Source organism: Brienomyrus brachyistius, chromosome 14 (assembly GCF_023856365.1).
Source record: "Brienomyrus brachyistius isolate T26 chromosome 14, BBRACH_0.4, whole genome shotgun sequence".
NCBI classification, from domain to species: Eukaryota; Metazoa; Chordata; class Actinopteri; order Osteoglossiformes; family Mormyridae; genus Brienomyrus; species Brienomyrus brachyistius.
Window position 1 is genome coordinate 22,028,777 of NC_064546.1, and position 23,695 is coordinate 22,052,471.

The 23,695-nt window shown below is 52.5% G+C and overlaps 1 protein-coding gene across 1 annotated transcript; it reads left to right on the forward strand.

Moving 5' to 3' along the window:
* Window positions 1-6,354: 6,354 nt before the first annotated feature.
* On the forward strand, window positions 6,355-23,668 carry stac (SH3 and cysteine rich domain). Its single transcript, XM_048973821.1, has 11 exons — window positions 6,355-6,818; window positions 10,256-10,544; window positions 14,867-14,979; window positions 17,698-17,779; window positions 17,862-17,971; window positions 18,633-18,714; window positions 19,145-19,212; window positions 20,090-20,187; window positions 21,089-21,140; window positions 22,188-22,325; window positions 22,412-23,668. Exons 1-11 carry the CDS (start codon window positions 6,711-6,713, stop codon window positions 22,508-22,510), a joined length of 1,239 nt encoding a protein of 412 aa, XP_048829778.1. The 5' UTR covers window positions 6,355-6,710; the 3' UTR covers window positions 22,511-23,668.
* The last annotated feature ends 27 nt before the right edge of the window (window positions 23,669-23,695 follow it).

Below are 23,695 nucleotides of genomic sequence, written 5' to 3' on the forward strand. Positions count from 1 at the left end.
AATGAAATCAAAGCTGAGAGTCAGACAAGGGCGGGGAAGAGAAAAGGGCAGATTTGGCTGCGGGGACATTTCTGCAAGACTCCTCCATGCGACACAGTGATAGTCAAGCTTACGAGGATGTTCGTGACATTCAGCCACCAGGGCGCGGCAGGTCGTCTGGGTCAGCTAGTGTGCGCCTTAATTAGCCAGCCACAGAACCACTTAGAAGTGAAGAAAGTGGACGATGACGTGGAAGGACTCATGTGGTCATGATGATCAGTCATCATAAATCCAAAAGTCACACTTTAATAACAGAAAAACAATTCACTGTCCTTTTCACTCAATAGTGGGGAAGATGACTCGGAAGAAATGTTACTAAATTGTTCTGCGAAAGGCCACTCTGTCAGGCCATCATGCTAGGCGCATAGGGGACGGCCTATGGTTCAGCGAGCACGGAGAAGCCGTCAGACCCGCACGTGTCAATCTGACGCTGACAGGTTTAGTCCTACAGGGAGGTGAGTAGAGGCACGAGGTAACAGGGAATCAGGGGAGCGAGCGGCACGCGTGTCAAAGCACCGCTCTGTGACAGCTGAGCCCTGAGGCAGACGGCACACGCCCCTGCGGGAAGCAGAGCCACGTCCCCGACAAGCTGTTACGCAGAGCCGGAGACGGCGAGTAGCGCAGCGGCTGTTAGGATGTAAATGAGCCTGCCGGGCGCCGGCTGCGCTCCTCACCGGACATGCTGACGTGCCCCGTAACGAAGCAGTGGGCAGCCCGCGGAAGCGTCCACTTAACGCCTCTACAGGCTCCCCGGTTTAGTGGAGCCAGAAGTAAGAGGTCCTCCGAGGGACCCACCGTGCTGCTAGCAGTGAGATTCCCATCACACACGTGGGCGCACTGTCCCTCACTGGGATCGCACATGGCTGAAATCGCACGCCTGTGACATATGTTAGGGAGTTTTAGCATCGGGTGTCGGGTGTCTGTCCCCAACCCCCCAAGACAGGCCATTATGCAAACTCAGGCACATGCTGAGACTTTCATACAAGGTGCCTACTCTGGGTCCCATACCCCATCATGTACACGGAGTTCCTGTCCAAAGGGTATGATGTTTGGAAGTTATATACAGAGTCACTTTCCTTGCCTCCCCACTGCTTGCCAACAATGCTGTCTGCTCACCGGCGCCCCCAGCAGGTAGGGAAGAGGGCCACCGTGAGAAGACTGTGGCATGTGACCATGATGCTAAGCTAATTGTCAGGCGTCTTCATCCTGAATATCCCCCCACTTTTCACATTTCTGACCCAGTTATGCAGCAGCAAGTCCCTCTGGGCAGAAAAGCCAGGGGTCCTCGAAGCCCAGGCCGGGATGCCGAAAGCAGCATGGCTGCCGGCTGCAATCTAGGGCCAAAGAATGCCAGGCTGAGGGTGCTTCGCTGTGGCACTGATCAGAGTGGTATGTGCTGAGCTCTGTGCCCGCCATGCTGATGCTCAACAATGCCAGCCAACAACATCCTGGCAGTGATGCCCGGGCAAACCATCACAGCAGGCAGACAGAAAGGTAACTTACAAACTGCCCCAGCTCGACAGGGGTGTGAGCCTCAGAGCATTCGGAAATGCGGTCTACCTCCGAGGTAAGGAGTGCCTCTGCTGGAAGAGTGTTGGGCGGGAGAGGCCGCCGTACCTCCCCAGGGGCCGCAGTGCTCTGCTTTTCATGCTAGGTCAGCTCTTAATTACGCAACTGACACGACGATCTGGATCTCACCAGGCTATAGCATAGATGCTGTCTCACACGCAGTGACCTCAGTGAGCTAGACACCAGCCCCCTCGCAGGACGCTGAAGATGCACTTCCCCATGGAGTATCTACAAGCCTGATGAGAGCCATGACACCTAATAACTGGACCACGAGACCCTGGACCCCTGACCTAATCTCCTGACACGCAGAGGCCAATATAGGTTGGGGACCAACCTGTCCCTCCCAGATATAATCGTTTTAAAGCTTCGAAATTACATTTGCGTGCAGCTGCTGGCCTAGTCAATGACAGACAAAGCCTTGAGATACACAATCAGAGACACACGTCTTTCACACGCCGCGCCAGCCTTGTCTCTTCCTCTCATCTTCTGCTTATTCAGATGTTACCCAACTCCACTACCAATGGCACTGTCTCCACCGATGGGCAGATGACTAACCAAATATATTCTTCTCGATCTCTCACGTTATGGTCATGGCTGCCATCTGTCCCGGATGCAGAGCCCACTGCGAGCGCGGAGATCGTCAGACACACACACCGTGCCGCTGCTTCCCGTTCCAGCATCACCACTTTCAGCCAAACAGTGCGTCACAGAACAGGTCTCACCAGACCCGACCCCAGTCCAAATGTCCCTGATTTTTCAGTCTATCTGTGTCCCGGCCTATAAAACAGATCGGGTTTTAACCCCCGTGACGGTCTGGCCCGCCGCCAATCCAGGGATCGAAGACCCAGAGCGAAGATCATTTTCTCCCAATGTGGGTGACCCCCTTTCACAGTCTCTGGAATTAGAAATCATAATCAAAAAGGTCTAATTACATTAAAGTGGAGTTATAAATGCATTTGTGCCGTTTCATTTCAGGACACCGAGTCGGGGTTATGCAAGTGACCCACTGAGGTTATATTCTGCTCGCTGCTCCGTCCTGCTTTCGCGAAAAAAAACAGGGAACGGCACCATTTGCCGGCGCTGACAGAGAGCCGCGCGGCCGGTCAGCGGCGGCATCGTCAGAGAGCCGCGCGGCCGGTCAGCGGCGGCATCGTCAGAGAGCCGCGCGGCCGGTCAGCGGCGGCATCGTCAGAGCCGCGCGGCCGGTCAGCGGCGGCATGGACACTGTCCCAGAAGCAAAGAACGGACATAGAGAGAGCTGTATGCCGAGTTCAGCTGCCTTGTAAAACAGGACTGCTACCCAGAAGCTTTCTGCCTGTTGCCTTTCTTGTAAACTTTATTGGGAGAGTCTGATGTTTCCCAGTTAAATGGTTTGTGCTACGGTGACAGTGGCTGTCCAACGAAAATCACATGCAGCTGAACACATCCAGCCAAATTGTTATGACAATGAAATCATTCATTAATAACTTTCACAACCAATGAGCACTCACAGTAATCACGGACACATCAAGCATCACAGAACTCACCAAACTACATCTGGGTTTAAATAAGCCTGTGTGAACCTGGGGCATTTCCCTCGGCACCTTTCGAAAATCATAGCCGTTCTGAGTCATATTCCCATTATGCAGCTAAACATAAAGTTAACCTTCAGTTACCATGTTACAGTTTATAATACTGAGGTCTGGTGGGTCAGTTATTCAGTATAGAGGCACGTAGGGATACTGGAGCTAAATATAACGTCCTCCTGTCAGGTGAAGGACCTACACACAGCTCGTGTTTTTCAGCAAAAAAAGGCACACAGCGAAGCCTTCCCTTCCATCACTTGCTTTTGCTGCACAATAAAGCACTTGGGACTGAGTAAAAGGTGTAATTTCATTGGGGGATACACACCTTGGTAAGTTCTAGCTGAGGCAGTCAGCCTATCAGGCGTCAGGAGAGAGAGCCAGCTGCAGATGTGGCCACGGCAGTCAGCCTATCAGGCGTCAGGAGAGACAGCCAGCTGCAGAAAAGGCTGAAATTGGTGTCAACTCCACCAATATACCAGTCAAGCCTCACATTACGGCGAGACCTTATGTTGGTCTCTGTAAGAGCATGGAGCTCTGAAGAACAGAGCAGGAGGACAGAGCGAGGACCGTCCTGTGGGTCTGCACAGGCCTCGATCAGCTCAGCCGCCACCCAGCCGCTTATGACCGTTTGCCAACAATGTTCTCGTAACATTGCTTGCGAAGTTATGCTAATTGTGAGTGTGAAGATGGGCGTCATCAAGTGAAGTAGGACGTGGGTCCCCTCACACTCTCCCAAAACTATATTAATATTAATCACAAAAAAAATTGTGTCACCCACATCTTGTCCTGGAGCCAGTTACTCGAAAGCACTATGCTTCCCTACGCTACCTTGCGAGCTTCAGCCATAACTCCCTCTCCATGGCTGCAGGAATTCAGACGTTCTCTGGTCAAACAAGGGACACAGTAAACAAGGAAAGGTGAGACTGACCCAGGTCTGAATTTTAAAACATGGAAAACTAAAATGTAAAGACAGGTGCATGAACCCAACGTGACAGCTATGCATTAACCCTTTGTAAGACAAGACCAGTTTAAAAACCTCAAGAACACACAGCTAATGGAGACTGGTGACGCTTGGTGCTCTCAGATCAAGGCTGACCTGCGAGAGTCCGTAGAATTAGACCCATTAGTTGAGAAGTCTAAATTAACTCGGAAAGGAGACAACAGTGACGCAAATCTCACCGGAGGAGCAGCTCTCCTGATAATAACAAGCAGGGAGAGCGGGGGCCCTGGTTCGGAGCGAGCGCACCATGTTTGGCCAGGCCTTTCAAGCCGCTGGCATAAATACAACCGTGCTGCATTCAGAAGAGAGGAGCGCTTCCATCTTGAAGTACATGTTCACTTCAGTAAACAGTTAAAGCAGTGTACATGTTCATATTTTGTATAAGAATGTTCATCATTTTGCGTCAATGCACTATACAGTTACTAATCATTATGAACCACCAATCACATTAAGAGATTTCCATCCATCTTCTGTAACCACTTATCCTACTCAAGTTGGGGAGGCAGGGGGGTCCAGAGCCTATCCTGAAGGCCATAGGCACAAGGCAGGGGGAGACTGTCATATTTGTTTTATAATCCATTACAGTACAGAGGCCATTACTGGGATTAAGATACTTTCCTTATTAAGCATCCAGTGTGGCCAAAATATGCCACGCTTGAAAACGTTACAATGACCAGCAGAGGCATCAGAGTGGCATGTACACCCTTGGCAGATTCATAGGGCCCAGCACTTGACAAGGGTCTTCAATCCGTAAAGTTATACTTAATATTTGGCGGGGGACCAAGGTGACATTTAGTCAGGGGGGAACCACTAGGTACGCCCCCGGGGCCTGCTATAGTACGAAGGCTAGAAGTCCGACAGAGCAACACCCCTGAATGTTTAATTATACGATAAATCGATAATTTAATTCGTAATTTATGAATAATTTAGGTTAGAGAAACCGGAGGAATACCGTGCTTATGAATCACGCAAAACGTCACATCACAGCTGGGCGTTTCGCTCCTTGTCTTCCGGCCCGGCCGGGTCTCCGGGGGATTCCTGAGTTAATGGCACTCCGGGGATTGCTGACCAGGCATTCCGGGATTATTCTTTACTCAGTTATACCCAGCGAATGGGTTTAAACATTTACTTCAGGCGCTGGAAGACGAAATAATTTATTCCACATTTCCAAATATCACTGAATCTGCGCAATTTTTGTCAAAAAAAAATGTAATGCGTCCTACATCAGAACAACGATTAATCTCAAATTCAGCGCGAGCCCCATTGATAGCAAGCATTAAAAAAACAATGCCTTTTATAAATAGCTTAGTTTAACTTACTAAAGTCAGTCCGGGTGTGTATGTGATTCTGCCTGTTAAAACTGTCCTTAGAAGTAGGTGCATTTGGCTTAGTGAATGACTGCTTCATTTCCAATATAAAATAACACAGAAAACTCTAGTGAATGAAGTCAAGCTGGCAGTCTGTTAATTTGTGCTGCAACCTGTATGGGTTATAAACCGTAGGTACTTTGCCCATAAATCTGCTGAAGCGGAATTCTATATTTAACGACTTTTAATCACCTGTCGGGATTTCAGGAGCCTGTCTTTATCACGAGTCTCGACACGCAGGCGGCTCATTACCGGCAATTCATCTTCCTCTGTTTTTATTTTACTTCTGCCGAGGGTCAGCTTGTGATGCATACATTAGCGTCAAATGTCAAGTTTATCAATTCCCCTCATATTAACGCTCCTTCGTGGCTTTTCAAACATTAGCCAAAAACACTTGAGTGTCTGAAGCTCAGGAAAAACCAACAGAAAATTCCAGGGCTTTCAAACCACGTCCACTGGGGCAGTGAACACAAACTAAACAAATGGGGAACCATAAAGACCGTGACAGCCCTGGGAGGTGACCACAAAAATCATGAGACCACTGACCTTGACCACACCAACCTGGGGTACATTTCCCAATGGCCTCCGATAGCAACTTATAGTTGCACGGTTCCACCTTCCAGATATACTCTCCCGAGACCGCGACGCTCAGGAGCGAGCCGTTACGTAAATAGCCGATGTATTGACCGAGTTAATTGTAGGCGTGGTTTGTCTGGGAAATGACACGCCCACGGGTCCAATAGACCCCGCCCTACGAAGACCCCGCCCACACGAGCCTCCAGCTGACTGCTCACGCGGCACTTCATCCGAGCGTTCGTGGCTGTCTGTCACTCTGCGCGCGAGCTGGAGGGCTTATGCATTATGCCGCAGAAAGACGAGGAAAAGTGCCATTTCTCAGAGAGCGATACTTCTAAAATGATATGATTACAAATTGATGATTTCTGGCAGATCACACAGCATTTTGAAGAAACTGTCACAATTCAGTGACAAAGTTCTGTTTCTGGATTGCCTATTCTCTCAAAGAAACATTCATACGGACACCATCGTAAATACCTCTGCCACGGAACAGACATCGCGTATATCTGGCATCTCCGTTTCGGGACAGACCAACGGGAGAGAGCGCCGAGCTCTGAAGAGCCACCGTCTGACTTCCTTAAAGCGTGTGGAAGCATGATTCCCCCAGCGGATGCGATCCAAGATGACAGCATGGGCAAGGAGCAGGAACGGGAGAAGCTCCCGCAGTCGCCCACCTCAAGCATAAACCAACAGGAATCAAAGGTAGGCGAACATGCCCCGACTCGGCACTCCGGACACCGCTCTCCTTGGGACACATGCGTCACTTTGGTGTTTACGCATCACTGGCGAGCGAACATGCCGATGCCGGGCACAGCTGCCACGTCTAAAAAAGTCTTAGCGAAATCACTTTGAAAAAATCATACCTGTCTGCTTGGCAAAGATTTAGCTGCACTGATGCATAGAGCAGATGGTCGTGAATTTCAAATAGTGTTTATCGCAGCCGCCGCATCGGCTCGCAGTTAAACGTGTTTCCCAAACATGTCGATCGCACTTCGCTGAAAATCAAGTTTGCTTCTCAGGTCCTCTCTGCCTTACTGTCGATTCACATGGCATGTCGCATGTGCAAAATGTCAAGAGTATTTATTTTCATGCTCAAACGGCCCCAGGCGTAGCCGACAGAGTTCAGGCGATCGGCATGTGCATCTATGCTTCTTCACGAGTGCGACCCTGCAGCCTTGTAAATATATATTCTCACTGGCACCGTGATGTTGTTTCTAGACACAAGAAAAAATGACCGAACAAAGTAATACAGAAATAACAATATTGCATACAACCGAGCGGCATGTGTCTGTTATTGTTAACTGTTGCAGTGTAGATGGGGAGTTGGGGGGAGCTTACTATTGACAGTGTTCACAGACCATTTGTAGGTCGTTCGTAACTCAGTAGTGTTGACCAGATTAGTTTTCGTGCAGCACTGTAGGCAAGCCGGAGATTGCCAAGGGACCCTCTGACCGAAGTCCATCCCTTGATCTGTCTTCCTCCTTATATTGCATGCTCTACCCACCTGTTCACATCATTACTCTCAAGATTAACTTGCTTGTGTGGCCCTTGCATCGGAGTGCCTTATCTAACTTTGTTGTAATATGTCCATTTATGTTGTACTGAAATGAAGCACAACTGAAGTGCCCCTCCTGACACATGAACCCGCAGAAAGGTACATGGACGGCCCTTCTGGAATGTTCCTTATGGAGCTGGGGCTTAATTTGAGGGAACCCTGCAGGGAGGCCCTCAAACGAACTGCTCAAAACTCTTGTGGACACTTGGAGTGGTGTGGCGGCGTGACTAAAGGCCCCCAAGCATCATGCTAAGAAGAATGCAAAGTATCTCTGTGTCCCCCCGGTCACCCTGTCCTCATCTCTGTCCCCATCCTGAGCAGGGTAATTAGCTGAGTGTGGTTTTCAGGTCAGCATGACTGCTCTGTCCCGCTCACCTTTGCTGGCTGCCCTGCATTCCTCCAGAGTTCAGGGATTTACAGCAGAACTGTCCTGCTTGGAGGCTCACGGCAGCCGCTCTGTGGGCGGGGCCCGTGTGCTCAGCTGGGGCTGCGGTGTGGCTTTGCCGGGGGGGGGCTCCACAGCGCCATGAGCAACCACGATGTACCGGGGAGGCCAACAGTTCATTTTTGAGGGCAGAATGTCAGCTTTACCGAAACTTTCCACATTTTTCTAGTTCATTCCTCACCCAGAACAGACTCCTCCCACTACAGGTTCAGGTTCCACAGATATGAGGGCATTTCCACCATGGGATCCAGGCCGGTTCCACGTCACAAGCCGTCTGGGTTCATTTCTGGGTTACCCGTTATTCCAAACCAAACGCTCACGGGCGGTACACACAGCTCGGAAAGCAAGATGTATTCCAGAAAAGACTTTCTTTATCACAGATTGCTTTAAGAGAACTTCCCAGATTTTAAACACTACGAGACCTTCCATGGAAGTATCCTTATCACATATTATTTCGGAGTGTTTTGTCAGACATGGCACTGGAAGCCCTCATTTAGGAGACATTACAGGGCCGCTACTTCAGCCCATGTGAGAGTAACTGTGTTACCACCACGCTTTTCCACTGAAATCCAGCTCTGTACACAAACTGCCAATCATTGTTTATGCAGCAGAAGGCCTGCCCTGTACTGATTGGCCGATTGGACTGGGGCTGGTGTTCGGGTGCTGACTATGACTGCGTGTACTGCATGCGTCACTGGCAGGAAAGAGGAGGACTAATCATTTCCCAAATTCCCCACCTGGTCTGGCAGAGGGGGTGTCCCATGCGGTTTGAGGGGGTTTGGTGGTCTCCGTGACGACGATACACAGCAGTAACACTGGCTTCACTGGCTACACTGCAGCGTTTGTGGATCGAATGTGCCCTGACGATAAGTGGGGGCGGCAGTGTGAGGCAGCCACTGCTTGCCAGTAAGACCCTCCTTCATTGGTGGTCAGGGCTTGGGGGCCTGTTCTGGGCCAGAGGGCTGCAATGCTGACAGTGACGTCTGCTTACAGTGTGTCCGGTGGACACAGACGGAGCTCAGCCATGCAGAGTGTCACATGACCTCAAAAATGCGGGAATGCTAGTTAAAGATCAATCACAGAAGGCGGAGGCGGGACTTCCTGTCAGTCAGAGGCAGATTCCTGACAGCAATGGCTCTGAAGGACAGTCCCAGATGATTAGCATGGAGTATGTACTCTGTTGCATGTTACAGAAATGCAGAGAAATTTCCGTTCTTGCATGACACCCCGCTCTCCTAGCAGGCTTGGAGCGCCGAGATTTCTATCACCATTGGCATCTCTCGGCCCATGAGCTGGCTGGACACATTGGAGCTTATTGCAGGGTTACTGTCTGCCCGCATCGGGTGGCGTTTGCTGTCTCATTAACACCTGTGATGCGTGATGCTGAATGGCCCAAATCAGCTTAATACATAGTGTGTGTTATTTACAGTGTGTTATATACAGTGAGTGTGTATAATGTGTTTTTATACAGTGGGCATTGCGTGTTGCGTATTAGAAACAGTATTTTCATTGCCTGACATTTAGGATAAAATAACGACTACAGTCCCACGTGCTTCACAGTGAGATGAGAGCCTCCATTTTATTAGCGCTTAAAGTCCTGCCAGTTTAACAAAATGATTTATTCTCATTGGCGTTTGCAGTCATCGATCACTCGTTAAAAATTCATCAGAAAGGGCTTCGTTTCACAGCAAAGGCTATGAAAGAAGCAAACAGCCAAAATGGGTCATTAAAAGGCCGGTCGTTCTGGCAGGGGGTGGGGTCACAGCAGGGGAGCACCAATCACCTGCTATCACCTGGACTCCTGAAGCAGTTTAATGGCCCTAGAGTGACATCAGAAGAAGATTAAAAGCTGTGGGGGCGCTTCAGGACGGCGTTCCCCCCCCCCCCTCCCCATAACGACTCACAGAAGTGCTCCTCTTTCCAGGTAGATACTCATGACACTTTTGCTTCCCTGACGATCTGCTGCTGCTCTGGGCTCAGCTTAGAGGGTCTGTACAGGAAGTGGGTGGGGCAGGGGCACAGGCCCCGCCCACCTCCAGGCTATACATGGAAAGCCATGCCAGTCAGGTAACAGGTGGACAGTTTCTCTGTGTGTCTAAAAGCCTAAACTCTCTCCCCCCTCCACCCCTCCAATTGCAGTTGCAGCGTTTCAAGCGCTCCCTCTCCTTCAAGACCAAGAGCCTCCGCAGCAAGAGTGCAGATAACTTCTTCCAGCGGGCCAGCGGGGACATTCGGCTGCAGGTGGAGCCCCTGCCTATCTCCGTGTGCTCGCCGGGACGGGTGCCCCTGCAGGTGGAGCCCCTGCCTATCTCCGTGTGCTCGCCGGGACGGGCGCCCCTGCAGGTGGCCTCTGCCGCCTCACACAGCTTCCTGGAGCATATCTTCAAGAAGCCCATCTTCTGCGACGTCTGCAACCACATGATCGTAGGTGAGCGTGGGATCCACTCTCCGTCCCAGAGCGGCAAGCTTTCGTGGAGTCCCCGTCTCCTTCCCCTGGAGGTCTGGGTGCTGTCAAAATCAGAAGGTCTCAGCTGCTCCCCCCATCCTGACTTCCTGAGGTCCCAGAGCAGATGTCCCTCTTCCCTCTGCCCCCTTTAGCTCCTGTGTGTGGGTGTGTACCACGGCCCTGTTGTGCTGTTATCCGCGGTCATCATGGCCATCTGCTTTTGAGGATGCAACCGCAATCGCACGCACACGGGGGGCAGGACTCACCCAGGAATTCACACCCTGAGAAGCAGAGTGTGTGTGTGTGTGTGTGTGTGTGTGTGTGTGTGTTGTGCTGTGTGGACTCTGCAGCCCAGTCTTTGGGCTTCCATGTCCGTGCTGGGGGGGGGGGGGGGGGGGGGGCAGGGTGACATCTGGAGGGTAATTAGGAAAGGGCCACCAGAAGGGAGGCAGCAAGGGGGGAGGTGCAGCAGAACATTCCGGTCACATTTCCTGCTCTCGCCGTCGCTGACATGTGTTGCTGATGTGCTCCATTAATCTCACATCATCACATCGCCAGTGACCATAATGACCATAATGACCATGTTCAGGGTGCCGCTTACAGCAGACATGGCCCCTAAAGCCGGGGATTCGAACCCATGCCCTTCAGAGACCAGGGGGCTGCCTTTTCCGTCACTCCAACGCAGTTACCATCACCCTGTTGTTTTGGTATCCAGTTGTTGCTCTTTGTGAGTCTGTAACATAAAATGTGTAAGTCATTGAATTTCATTTCTCATGCATAGCAGAAGTATGGATCCAGCTGTGCGTTTGCTGCTCGGCCAAATTGTAACATCAGCTGCGCGCAGCACGGCTGCCGAAGCCAGGGCGGTTTGGGTAAATTGTGTCAAATGTTTCACAGTCTTTCCTCCTGGGACCACAGACAAACCATAAGCGAATGGAAGGTCGTCAGCAAGACGGTGCATTAAGGAGACTTCTGTCTAATCTGTCCCCCAGCGACACACGCAGCTGGAGCAGGGGGAGGGGGGGACTGTGCTCAGCTCAGAGCAGGAGGAGATCAGTAAACATTAAACATAATTTAGATGCTAAAGAGATGCTGTCATCTACAGCTAGTGACACAGCTGACAGGCTGCTTGAATCCCAGTTATGGCTGGATAATCCTGTGCCTGTTTGGTGGTTATGATGTTTGCTGGGCGCGGTCAGTAAGCTGCCCATCCTGGGGGGGGGGGGGGAGGGGGGGGCAGCAGCAGAGCCCCTGAGGTATCAATGTAGCTTCCCTTGTCACCTGAGTGAAGGTGAGAAGCCTGGCATGGCCGCCCAGCTGCGGAGGGACACCCTCGGGCAGCGTGGGCAGCCCCGGTCGTGAAGGCTGTCCTAGCCGGGGGGGGGGGGGGGGGTCACGGTTAAGGCGACACAGAAAGGACGTCGCTCTGGCTGTCGTGTTCCCTGTCCTAGCGAGGGAGGTGCAGCAGTGCCCTCCAGGTGGAACTCTGCAATGACACCAAAGTCTACCATGTTCCATTGATAGGGAGGCTGCCCCCCCCCACAGCACCTGGGCAGCTTGAGAAGGCTGTTCGTCGTCCGCCACTCAGCCGCAGTGTAGAGTCACAGCAGTGCCGGCACTGCACTGATCACGGCATGTAAGTAATCACAGCCCCCATGCTGTAAGCGAAGGCACCCTGTCATCCCGTAGGATGATAGCTCAGGTTATGCAGTTTGCTTAAACCTGAGCCACTGTTTACATGTGACCGTTGTGTTAAATGACCTCTTAGCCCAGTAGAAAAGGGGCTGTGCTTTACCATTGGGGGGTGGGGGGTGGCATCCTTCTGGAGGGAGGGAGGTGACTTTCCTGCTTGGTGCGGTGCCGGAATATCACTGCGGCGTGAATGAAAAATGGACAGGTGAGGCGGCTTAGCTTAGCAGCTCAGCGAGGAATTCCCCCCCCCCACCCCAAAGAACAGCTGTGCCAAAAAAAACATTGTGTTTGTGTTCAGAACGTCGCATCTCCCGCCTCCTGTGCTTTTGGAGGAAAGGAAACATTCCCACAGTGATGCTGATATGAGGACTTCATCTTACCGCCCACTTCACAGGCAGTGCTCTACGTCACTGATGAATAATCTCTGCTTGCATAGCCGTGGCTGTGAAGGACGGCTTCCTGCTTACCCGATATGAGCCCTGCCAGGGTGACGGCGTTCCTCACACACCGCAGGTGGAGCCACCACGTCTGCAGGGTCAGAGGGCTGAGACTCCCAGGCCGGAACACCAAGGCTCCCAGGCTGAAAGGCTGAGAATCATGGGTCGGAAGGCTGAGACTCGCGGGTCGGAAGGCTGAGATTCGTGGGCTGGAAAGCTGAGACTTGTGGGCCAATAAGTGGAGACTCATCGATTGGGAGGCTGAGACTCATGGGCCAGAAGGCTGTGATTCATGGGCCAGAAGGCTGAGACTCATGGGCCAGAAAGCTGAGATTCATGACCGGAAGGCTGAGACTCGTGGGCCAGAAGGCTGCGACTCATGGGCCAGAAAGCTGAGACTCATGGGCCAGAAAGCTGAGACTCATGACCGGAAGGCTGAGACTCGTGGGCCAGAAGGCTACGACTCATGGGCCAGAAAGCTGAGACTCATGGGCCGGAAGGCTGAGACTCATGGGCCAGAAGGCTGAGACTCACGGGTCGGAAAGCTAAGACTCGTGGGCCAGAAGGCTGCGACTCATGGGCCAGAAAGCTGAGACTCATGGGCTGGAAGGCTGAGACTCGTGGGCCACAAAGCTGAGACTCATGGCCGGAAGGCTGAGACTCGTGGGCTTGGCTTCACAGCAGGCAGCACTAGTAGGAAGTGAGCCGTCAGTGATGATCTGCATTACAGTGACTTACACCTCAGCAGTGCCTTCTTCCAGCCCACATGACCTCAGCATGCATACGCCATTTCCGCCTCAGCGAAGCAGCACACAGGAAACACAATCAGTGGCAATAAACACCATAAAAGCAGAGTTGTTACACTGATGAGTATGAGTAGGAATGTGGGAAGTCAGCACTGCAATATTTAGTTCCTCAATTACTATGCCCCCTGCTGCCCTGTACTGACATTACATTGACATTATAGGGCAACAGAGATTAGGTGACTATCTTGTATATTTCGGTTGTTCTAAGTATTCATGCCCCCCCCCTGCCCAAATGAGAATGTTCTGAAAGTAATTAAGCCTCATGAATCTGTGATTACTAGCTGGAGTCACATGTCAGTGATGGTATGGGGGGAGGGGGGTCCCTGTCACATTTCATTGATTCGAGGCAGAACACCTTTAGGTGTCTTTGAAAGCCGAGGGGGTCGGCCTGACTGGGGAGCTTTTAAAGTCAAGTTACAGAGAGGATGCCATACAATGGGGGCCGCGAGGACACTTATTGCTCATAGTCCCACATTAACCCCTCACATCCAGCTGCACTAGAGGGGCTTGTCAGTAACTCCCTCACCAGCTTCCAGAACCTTCCTCTTCAGGTGTGTGCATGTAGAGAGCAGTATTAAAGAAAAGATTTCAAAAATAGCTGCAACCAAAGTCATACTTCCCTGCAAGTCAGTAGAGGTTAAACCCCACAAAGGGCTGCTTTTTGCGTTGTGCGGTGCTCCCACTTTGGGTCGGATCAGGCCTCATCTCGGAGTTTTAATCCGGTGAGAAAACCCTCCTGGTCAGTCTGTGATGTGGCTCCGATTGCTGCTGTCTCGATTATTCGCAGAGCAGCACCCAGGGTCTGGCTTGTAGTTTCGTGCCGGATTCCTGCCAGTGCAGCAGCGGCAGAAACGCAGGGACTTTTCACTTTCATTCTTCTGTTTCCATTCATCCATCCATCCATCAATCATCCATCCATCCATCCATCATCCATTCATCTTCTGTACCCGTTTGTCCTATTTAGGGTCATGGGGAGTCCAGAGGCTGTCCTGGAGGCTATGGGCGCAAGGCAGGGAACACACTCATCTATCTATCTATCTATCTATCTATCTATCTATCTATCTATCTATCTATCTATCTATCTATCTATCCATCCATCCATCCATCCATCCATCCATCCATCCATCCATCCATCCATCCATCCATCCATCCATCTATCTATCCATCTATCTGCCTGCCTGCCTGCCTGCCTGCCTGCCTGTCTGTCTGTCTGTCTGTCTGTCTGTCTGTCTGTCTATGTCTCCATCACATCACTCAGGTCATGTCTTGTAACAGTGGATCCCAGTTTGTCTGTCTGGTTTCCCTGTTGCTGGTTCCCTGTGGCTTCTTTCATTCTCCATGGCATTCTGACGCTCGCTATCATCTACAGGCACCACTACAGGCAGCACCGCCAAGCACGGCCTGCGCTGCAAAGCCTGCAAGATGAGCATCCACCACAAATGCGCTGATGGTGCCGACCAGCAGCGCTGCATGGGCAAGCTGGTGAGCTCTGTCACTCTCCTCGCCGCCGTCCCCGCCGTGGGTACTCCACCTGCCGGTCTTGGAATTAAACTCCTTTCTCCGCTTTTTTATGGGAATCTGGATGACCTGCCTGTCAGGCCTGTTGGAAAATGATCGCAGGCGATGAAATGCGGCGCATTGGAGCAGTGGCGCATTGAGAATTAGGCTGCTGCTGTCCTGTTTCTAAGGCGGATGTGAAAGGAATGCATCAGACATCAGCACCGTGCTTACAGCACCTTTGAAAATCATTCGGAAGGAACCTGGACCAGGGGGATCCATTTCCAGTGAAGATCTAGTGGATTATCTCACTGACCCAGCGGGTCTATTGTAATGAGAAATCGCTCTAAATTTTAGGTGCTGCGTATGTGTGCGTGGCTCATCCAGGCACCAGACGAAGGTGTCCCTTGGATCAGGATGGATTCCCAGTGCAGCCCGTAAACACCGCCCCCTAATTCATTACCCCACCAGCGCAGCACCGCAGTCACACTGCAGGAGGGCATCGCATTCATATATACGTCCCTTCGGCAGCTGCAACAGGCCGAGTTCAATTTTATAACACGGCACCAGTCCTCTGATCCAGCAACTGGAGGGTGGGAGGGGCGTAGACTCACGCCTCCCCAATCCCCCCTCAGTGCACAGGGCGGGGGGGTCCACCTTTTAGGGGAGGTAGAGGGGATAGGAAGAGCGAGCTGGAGGAAATGAGAAACGAAGGGGGGGGGGCACCCTGAGCAAGTACCATGTGGTACGATAACCAGGCAGCAACTCAACCAGGCAGGATTATCCCCGATTGGGATTATGGTCCCGGTCAGGGTTAATGTGCAGACCTAGTCAGGGTTATGGTCCTGGTTGAGGTTAACATGTGGTCCAGGGTGGGCTTATGGTCCCAGTTGGGGTTAACATGCAGTCCTGATCAGGGTCATGGTCCCAGTCAGGGTTAACTTGCAGTCCTGGATGGGGTTATGGTCCCTCTCGGGGTTAATGTGTGGTCCTGGTCAGGGTTATGGTCCCGATCAGGGTTATGGTCCCGATCAGGGTTAATGTTCAGTCCTGGATGGGGGTCATGCTCCTGGTCGTTGTTAACGTACGGTCGTGGTCGGGGTTAATGTGCAGTCCTGGTCAGGGTTATGGTCCTGGTCGGACTTATGGTCCCGATCGGGGTTAACGTGCGGTCCTGTTACTGGGAAAGCGCATGGGGAAAGTCAGTGACCTGCCACAGCCCCTGCTCCCTCCACCCCCCCATGGCAGCATCCTTCCAGAATGGAAAATAAGGTTGTTGGGTCACACACAGAGGAGGAGCGTTCCCACTGGAGCAGTGCTATCTTTGGGGGCCGCTAAACTTAGGGCTGAAAACAGAACATGTATCTCTGTTTATTTCTCTTGGCCAGTTTGACTAACGTGTTTGTAGCCAGGAAGAAAGTGCCTCCATATGGCAGCATATGGGGAGGGGAAGCCGTCCTGCTTAGACGTTACTACGGCAGCCATTCGCTTTGAGATTAATTAATAAGGATAAATAATTAATACGCAGCACCAGATGGAGGCCGTGAAAAGGCTTGAACAGAAGCATTTGAAAACTTTTATAAAAACTTTATAAGAACGAGAATGTCAGATAAATATACAGCTGCTGATAATTACATGCTAATTGCAGATTGGTCCCGCAAATGAATTAGCTCTAATATGTTTTGCATTTGTCAGTTGACACGGTGTTGTGACGTCTGTCGGTGATTCAGCGCTGCTGTGGCAGGCTACTAAACTGAGCCCAAACACGTAAGAAGGGCATTATTGTGTGATGACGGCATTTTCCCCTTCGCCAGCGCTCCATGCGGGATGTGGGAACGTCCACGCTGCCTTTCTGGGCCCAGAATAGGCGCTAGTGAGAGAACAGCTAATGTCTGTGCCTGTGAAAGGCTTCCCTGGCATATGGATCCACAGGAACCGGAAGCCCATTCAGCATGACTCTGATTGTGACGACGGACAGCTGCAGGATGGATCAGGGCCCGGGGCAGATGTGGGCGGAGCCGGCGTCATGTTTAGAACAAAACAAGCAAACAAAGTAATGAGCAAACAGACTTCCGCGTGTGGGACAGAATGCTGGAGCCACCATGTCCCGCTGCGGGGAGAAAAAGGACAGGGACACACTCCCCACCCCAAAATGATCCACGGTCACGCCCCATTTCTCCTTCCGGCCCCCCATTCCACCCTGGTATAAAAAATGCAACATGGAAAGTGAGCTTTCATGTGTGAGGTGAGAATCAATCTTGGAAGGAGGGAAGAGGAATGGAGAGGCGATGGACTGTGGGGGACATGCCCTCTGAACCCTGTGGAGGCAGGGCCCCAAGCTGGGAGGGCCCCGAGCTGGCAGGGCCCCAAGCTGGGAGGGCCCCAAGCTGGGAGGGCCCCGAGCTGGCAGGGCCCTGAGCTGGCAGGGCCCCGAGCATAACGGGCATGATGAGGCCCCGGGTGTGACAGGCGTGATGAGCCATGTGCGTGTCAGAGCCGTGTGCGTGTCAGAGCCGTGTGCGTGTGCTAGTGATCCCTGCAACAATGCGGACGAGGCCTTGGAATCTCTTGTTAAGAGTCGGTGGCCCGGCAGAGGTCAGCTAGCCGTGGGAGGGCGGTGGCTCTGCCTGGAAGGGCTCAGTTTGGGGGCTGAGGAGCTTTGCATGCTTTGTGATCTGCCCACTGACCCTCTGCCCCCCCCAGCCCAAAGGATTTCGCCGCTACAGCAGTTCGCCGCTGCTGATCCAGGAGCAGTTCGGCTGCATTAAAGAAGTGATGCCCATTGGTGAGTGCCCCTCGGTGGCTGCTTGTGACCGTGGCAGCGGAGTCCCCGTCTCTCCTGACTTCATCCCTCTGCTTTCCCCAAGCTTGCGGCAGCAAAGTGGATCCGGTGTATGAGGCCCTGCGTTTCGGAACCTCGCTGGCCCAGAAGACCAAGCGGACCAGCACCGGCTCCGAGTCGCCCCACCGCAATTCAGTAATCTCACAATTGGTGGGGGGGGGGGGGGGGCGATGGGTAGTCAAGTCTCGGTGGGTGTGATTACTTGGGTCTCGGGATTGGGGGGTGTGTGGTTAGTCGGGTCTCGGGGGGAGGGGGGCAGCTGGAAGTGACTCCAAATTATCCAAAACATCTAAATTAACATCCATGTCAGCAAACAGCGGTAACCTGACATGACTGAACCCCCCGGATTCAGTCAGTTCAGATCTACAATCCAATATTTACTGCAGAAATACAAATTAGTTATATTTTTTAAGCTTAATTTCCCCCACAAGACCGGTAGCCTGGTGGTTAAACCCCTTAAGTAGTCCCTTGGAGAGCAGTGATTGGCTGGGGGGTGTGAGTTGCAGATGGGGGGGCAGAGGGGGATGCATGGATGACGCCATTAGGTCCTCTCTGGATGTGAGAAGAGGCCCCGTCACCCAGCCTGCATCCCAGGGCAGCCAGGAGCACTTAGCAGCACGCAGAGGCAGCCTGACTTCCAGCAGGCTTCACCTCCCAGCTCTGCGTATGAGAATGGGCCCAAAGCACGGTGCTCCCATCGCCTGACAGGAGGGACACCCGGAAGTGTCCTCACGTCAGCCTGATCACCGCGGTGTCTGTGGAACTGGCCCCTGATTGGTCCATCCCTGTTGCGCAGACCAGCGACTTGGCAGGAGTTCCAGAGGAGGCGGTGGGTCGTGTGAGCAGAGTGGATCTCGGCAGGAAGCACAGCGACAATGGTGGGTGGCCCGCCGCCCGTGGCGGAGGGGCAGTATGGGGTGGGTGTGGCACGACTGCAGGCCGGGTGGGGGGGGGCTCCTTCCACTGCCCCCTCCAGTGAGCTGCTACACACCTTATGGTCGGCTTGTCTTCTGCACTAAAAGCAGACTTGCTGTCGATGTGCCACTGAGATACTGTGCAGGATTAAACGCAGGCATTGGCACGATTCTATGTGCGCTGTCATGACAAGAAATCACTGTGCATGTAACCTTTGCAGGGTAAATGCATGCTTCATTCACACAGGGGGCATCCAAATGCAGGTGTGTATGAAGGGTCACCTCTGGGGAAGGGGGTGGGTTGTGGGTTCTTATCTCTGCCATGTCCCAGCCTGTAGGCATCTGAGCCCTTGGCTTACTCACTCACTGGGTCCCTTTGGGTCTTTTCTTTCAGTATTCGTGCCCCTCCAAAATGGAACGGATCACTTTGCTACTGGAGATCAGAAAGCTGATGAGTCGCCGGTAAGCAGTGAGCTCCACGCACTGGGCATGAGGCTGGGGTTGGCTCCCCAGGATGACATCCCGGACGTCCGTTAGGTAACGAGAGCGGCAGGGTACAGTGGGAGTGAGGTGGCAGGGGGTGTGTTTGGAGAGTGGGCTGCGACCCTGACCCCGGAAGTCCCTCACTGCAGTGTAGGCTTTGAGCCTGTCCCATTGTTTGAGTTTCTTCAGCTTCCCAGACCCCCAGGAACTCTGCTGGCTCCGGAGCCAAACACAGCAGGGTAAATGTTTTAGCACCAGTTGTACACAGCCGCTGCACCAGTGACCATTCTGAGCAAGAGCCATGAGAATCCGACCTCCCTCAGTGAGACGAGGCGTTACCACTTTCAGCCAGAGGGGGCGTTGCACAAAAGGAACATCACACACCAAGTGACAGAGGCCTTGGTGCTCGGTGTCGGTGTCACATGTGCATTGTTACACCCTCATGGGACTGCCCAAAACTTGAGGCAGCCTGCCTGGGGGGGGGGTGTGATGACAGCGCTTTGCAGTGCTGTGGTGACCCACTAAACAATCCCAGACAAACATGTGCCCCCCCCCCAATCCCCCCTCAGCATTACACCCCCTCGTATGACAACCCTGCCGCCAATGGGGAGTTCTGGGCAGCTGGGAAAAGGTCATTTATCTGTGTGAGAGCTGGAAAGGCATCCTTCCGGAAAGGGCTTCCATCGCCCGCTGAAAACAGAAATCAGACCCTGCCCAAGAACATCATCCCCAGAACTGCAGACCCACACATGGGCCGCTGCTCGATACGCAGCTGAGTGGCAGCAGAACAGCCGCCTTGCTCCTCTAGAACCTTCTGATGAAATGGGTTGGAACTTGCGCGTCTCTCACCTCCCAGGTGAAGAGGCCCCTGCGGAGGGAGGAGCGCCACCTGCTGGACACCTACGTGGCCTTGTACAGGTTCATCCCCCAGCAGACCCAGGACCTGGACATCCGGTCAGTGAGATTTCCCCGTCCCCTCCTGTTTTGGATCTGGCCTTCGTGCCTTTTGGACCTTCTCACGCCCACAGATGTTCTCCAGTAACAGACAGTTCAGGGAAAACTTGTGGTGGAATGTCCCTCCCATGCCTGTGAATGATTGGCTGAGGCTGCAGTGTGTCTGCAGCTGATTTGCTGGCAGTATAAGGGCGTGGCTGAGTTTTATCTGTATTTCTTTATGGTCATCGCCTTCATGGTGCCTTCATGTGTGGCTTTTGTGTTTTATGGCGTCTGCGATCCTGAACTCTGACAAAACAACACACCTCATTATAGAATGTCTCTCTTTTCGAGCTGTTTTATTATGATAATCATACTGTTCAACACCATATTGTTCTCAAACACGCCAACGGCGCTGTCAGAAAAACTCCCCCTTTACATCACCCGCTTGACATTAAAAGTCGAAAGAACGACAATAGTGAATAAAGAGGAAATGAGCGTCGGAAATAGAAAAATCACAAATAAGTGTCAGTAGAATCAGACTTTCGGTTAAACAGCAGATCAGATTCTGAAAGGTGAACACGGCCGGTCCCACCACTCAGGGCATTTGAAACACGTTTAAGCCGAGTGTGTGACACACTGAACCGTGTCGCTCAGTTAGTGACGATGCTGTGAAGTCGGAAGGGTGGCAGACTGTTTCAGACAGCCAGTGTGCCAGTGTCATTAGCGACCCCTGCTGGAGATCGCCTACACCGCGGCTTTGGGATATGACCGGGCAGAGTTTAGGAAAGTCATGAGCATCACTTCCCATTAAATCACACACGGTGGGAGCAGAGGGAGGCCATGATGGCGGCCAGATAGCCAGTCTGAGAGACTCTGCGTTTGATGACGGAATCAGTCACTAAGTCCTCCTTCCCCACAGGCCTGGCGACCGCATCCTGCTCATGGACAATTCCAACGAGGACTGGTGGAAGGTAAGAATGGCGGTCAGGGCTACCGACCAGGTCAAGCTGCTAAGGTAACCAACTGTACCACTGATAGAGGCGGCAGCCAGCACCCCGCGAGTGCTGAGAGTGCCTCATACAGCACTGTGAAGCATCACTCTTAGCAGCAGTAGTGGGGTCAGCATGAGGCAGTGACTGGTCAGAGATCAGCAGGTCCGAAGGGAGCAGCATACTAACCAGCACCACCTAGGCCCAGTCTCAGGAGCCACATGAACGCTGGCTTGTCCTTCTGACGAGCGTTAAATTACACGGGTGTGTGCAGTAATTACAGGGACAGCACAGAAGCCAGGCGTGCTGCCTAGCACACAGATAACAGGCTAGAACAGCCACCGTGTGACTCACAGCAGGTGGCAAACGAAGTGCTATAGGCTCGGGCCGGCCTGAGCCTGGCAGGCTAGAACCTCAAACAGGCTGGCCAGAACCTCAAAGAACTCGGCCGGAATCTCTAACAGGTTCGCAGGAAACTCATACAGGTAAGCCGGAACCTCAAATAGGCCGGCAAGAATGTCAAACGGGTCTGCCGGAACCTCAAACGAGTTGGTTGGAACCTCAAAAAGGCTGGCTGGAACCTCTTACAGGCTGGCAGGAAACTCAAACAAGCTGGCCGGAACCTCAAACAGGCCAGCAAGAATCTCAAATGGGTCAGCTAGAACCTCAAACAGCCCAGCCAGAACCTCAAAAAGGCCAGTTGGAACCTCAAAAAGGCTGGCCCAGAACCTCAAACAGGCCAGCGGGAGTCTCAAGCAAGCCAGCCAGAACCTCAAACAGGCCAGCCGAAACTTCAAACAGGTGGGCTGGAACCTCTAAAAGGCCGGCCCGAACTTCAAATAGGCCTGCAGGAATCTCAAATGGGTCAGCTTAAATCTCAAACAGGTCGGCCGGAACATTCTAGCCAGAACCTCAAACATGCCAATTGGAACCTCAAACAGGTTGGCGTTCAGTCAGCTGAGCTTCGAGCTGTGTTCTCCACCTTGGGTTGGCGTCTGAAACAGCTTTTCCCCCCCATGACCCCCACAGGGTGTAATGGACAACCGGATCGGCTACTTCCCTGCTTCCTTCGCCCAGCAGCTGCAACATGGCGACAGAGTGTTCCGCTGCTATAAGACCTTCATCGGCTGTAAGGAGCAGGGCCAGATCACGCTGAAGGAGGGCCAGGTGTGGTAATGCAGAGCTCCCAGCAAGATGGGGCAGCATGAACGGTCTTTGTTCTAAATCACAGCTTCTCCTCATATGTCCGTCAGGTCTGCGTGAGCGGCGAGGACGAAAGCGACGGCTTCCTGCGGGTGACGAGCGGGAAGAAGACGGGCTTTGTGCCCTGTGACGTTCTCGAGTCCATCTGAGGAAGAGGGAGGAGGAACGTAAGGGGGTTGAGATGGACAGAGAGACGGAGAGAGAGCAGCACTGTCGCACACGTACCCATCCCCTCTGCTGGGGCCCGTGCACCGCAAGGGCCCGCTTCCTGATTGGACAAATAAAGCTGGAGGATAAATGGGCCCCAAAGGAGGCTCTGAGCAGCATCATGCTGTGGAAATGCTCTTCATCAGACACTTGCACCTAAATGGAGCAGAGCTGTGAAGGTGGAGGCTGTGCTTCCTGGGTGGATGCTGTTTTACCCCCTCGTTTTTAAGAGGAGGGCACTGATCATCGCGCATTCCGGCGGATTCTGTGCGAGTCCTCAGAGGGATTAACCCCAAGCCATGGCGATCGCCGGGACTCTGGTGGGACGATGCCGACCCGTGGGCTGCTGGGGTGGCAGGGCGGAGGAGCAGGATGCTGCATCTTGGCTGTTTACACAGTTTTTCCCAATATCTTTATGCGTTTATACATTAGATCAGGCTTTGCTCTGTCCTCGGTTAACATTTGGTGCTGACATTTGCATTGCACTGTGTGTCACGCCTCAGTGACGCTGACTCCGTTAGAGGCTCCCGGGGTTTGTCGAGTCATGGCAGGGGGCGGCCATGTCCAAAGGGCATAATTTCCAAGAGAAAATGAGTTACTGGTCCCCTCAGCATCATCAGGGTCCAGGGGATTAAATCCCTTTGAAGTGCAGAGTCAGTCCACTTTTCTTCTCATTTAACTGACATATTAAATTATTCAATTTGTACAGACGCTCCTCTACTTACGAATGAGATACATTCCGAATGGCCGTTCGTAATGTGAAATGTGCGTAAGTCGTTATTCAACATCTTTTTAAGGGGTCTACGCAAGTACAAAGAACTAGGATGCTGGCAGTACGCACGTTACACTGCTGCGCAGCGGGAGTAGCGGCCAGAAGTCGTACTAGGTGGAATTGGCGCACAGAAAAAAAAAAATTATATTGCGGACAGGAAATGGGAGCCCAAGGAACACAATCTGGACTTAAAGTCCTCTTCGTTCGTATGTCTGAAAGTTCATAAGTTGAAAGTTCGTAAGTAGAGGAGCGTCTGTATTTACATTTGCTATTTATTTAGCAGACAGTTTTATCCAAAGCAATATAAAACTGAGAAGGCAGGGTCACACTGGGGGTGGGGTCACACTGGGGGCGG

Coding starts and splice junctions, on each gene's coding strand:
- stac (XM_048973821.1), top strand. CDS start 6,711: ATGATTCCCCCAGCGGATGCGATCCAAGATGACAGCATGGGCAAGGAG. Junction 17,972..18,632: donor AGTCGCCCCACCGCAATTCA/GTAATCTCACAA, acceptor CCTGTTGCGCAG/ACCAGCGACTTGGCAGGAGT. Junction 19,213..20,089: donor AGAAAGCTGATGAGTCGCCG/GTAAGCAGTGAG, acceptor CTCACCTCCCAG/GTGAAGAGGCCCCTGCGGAG.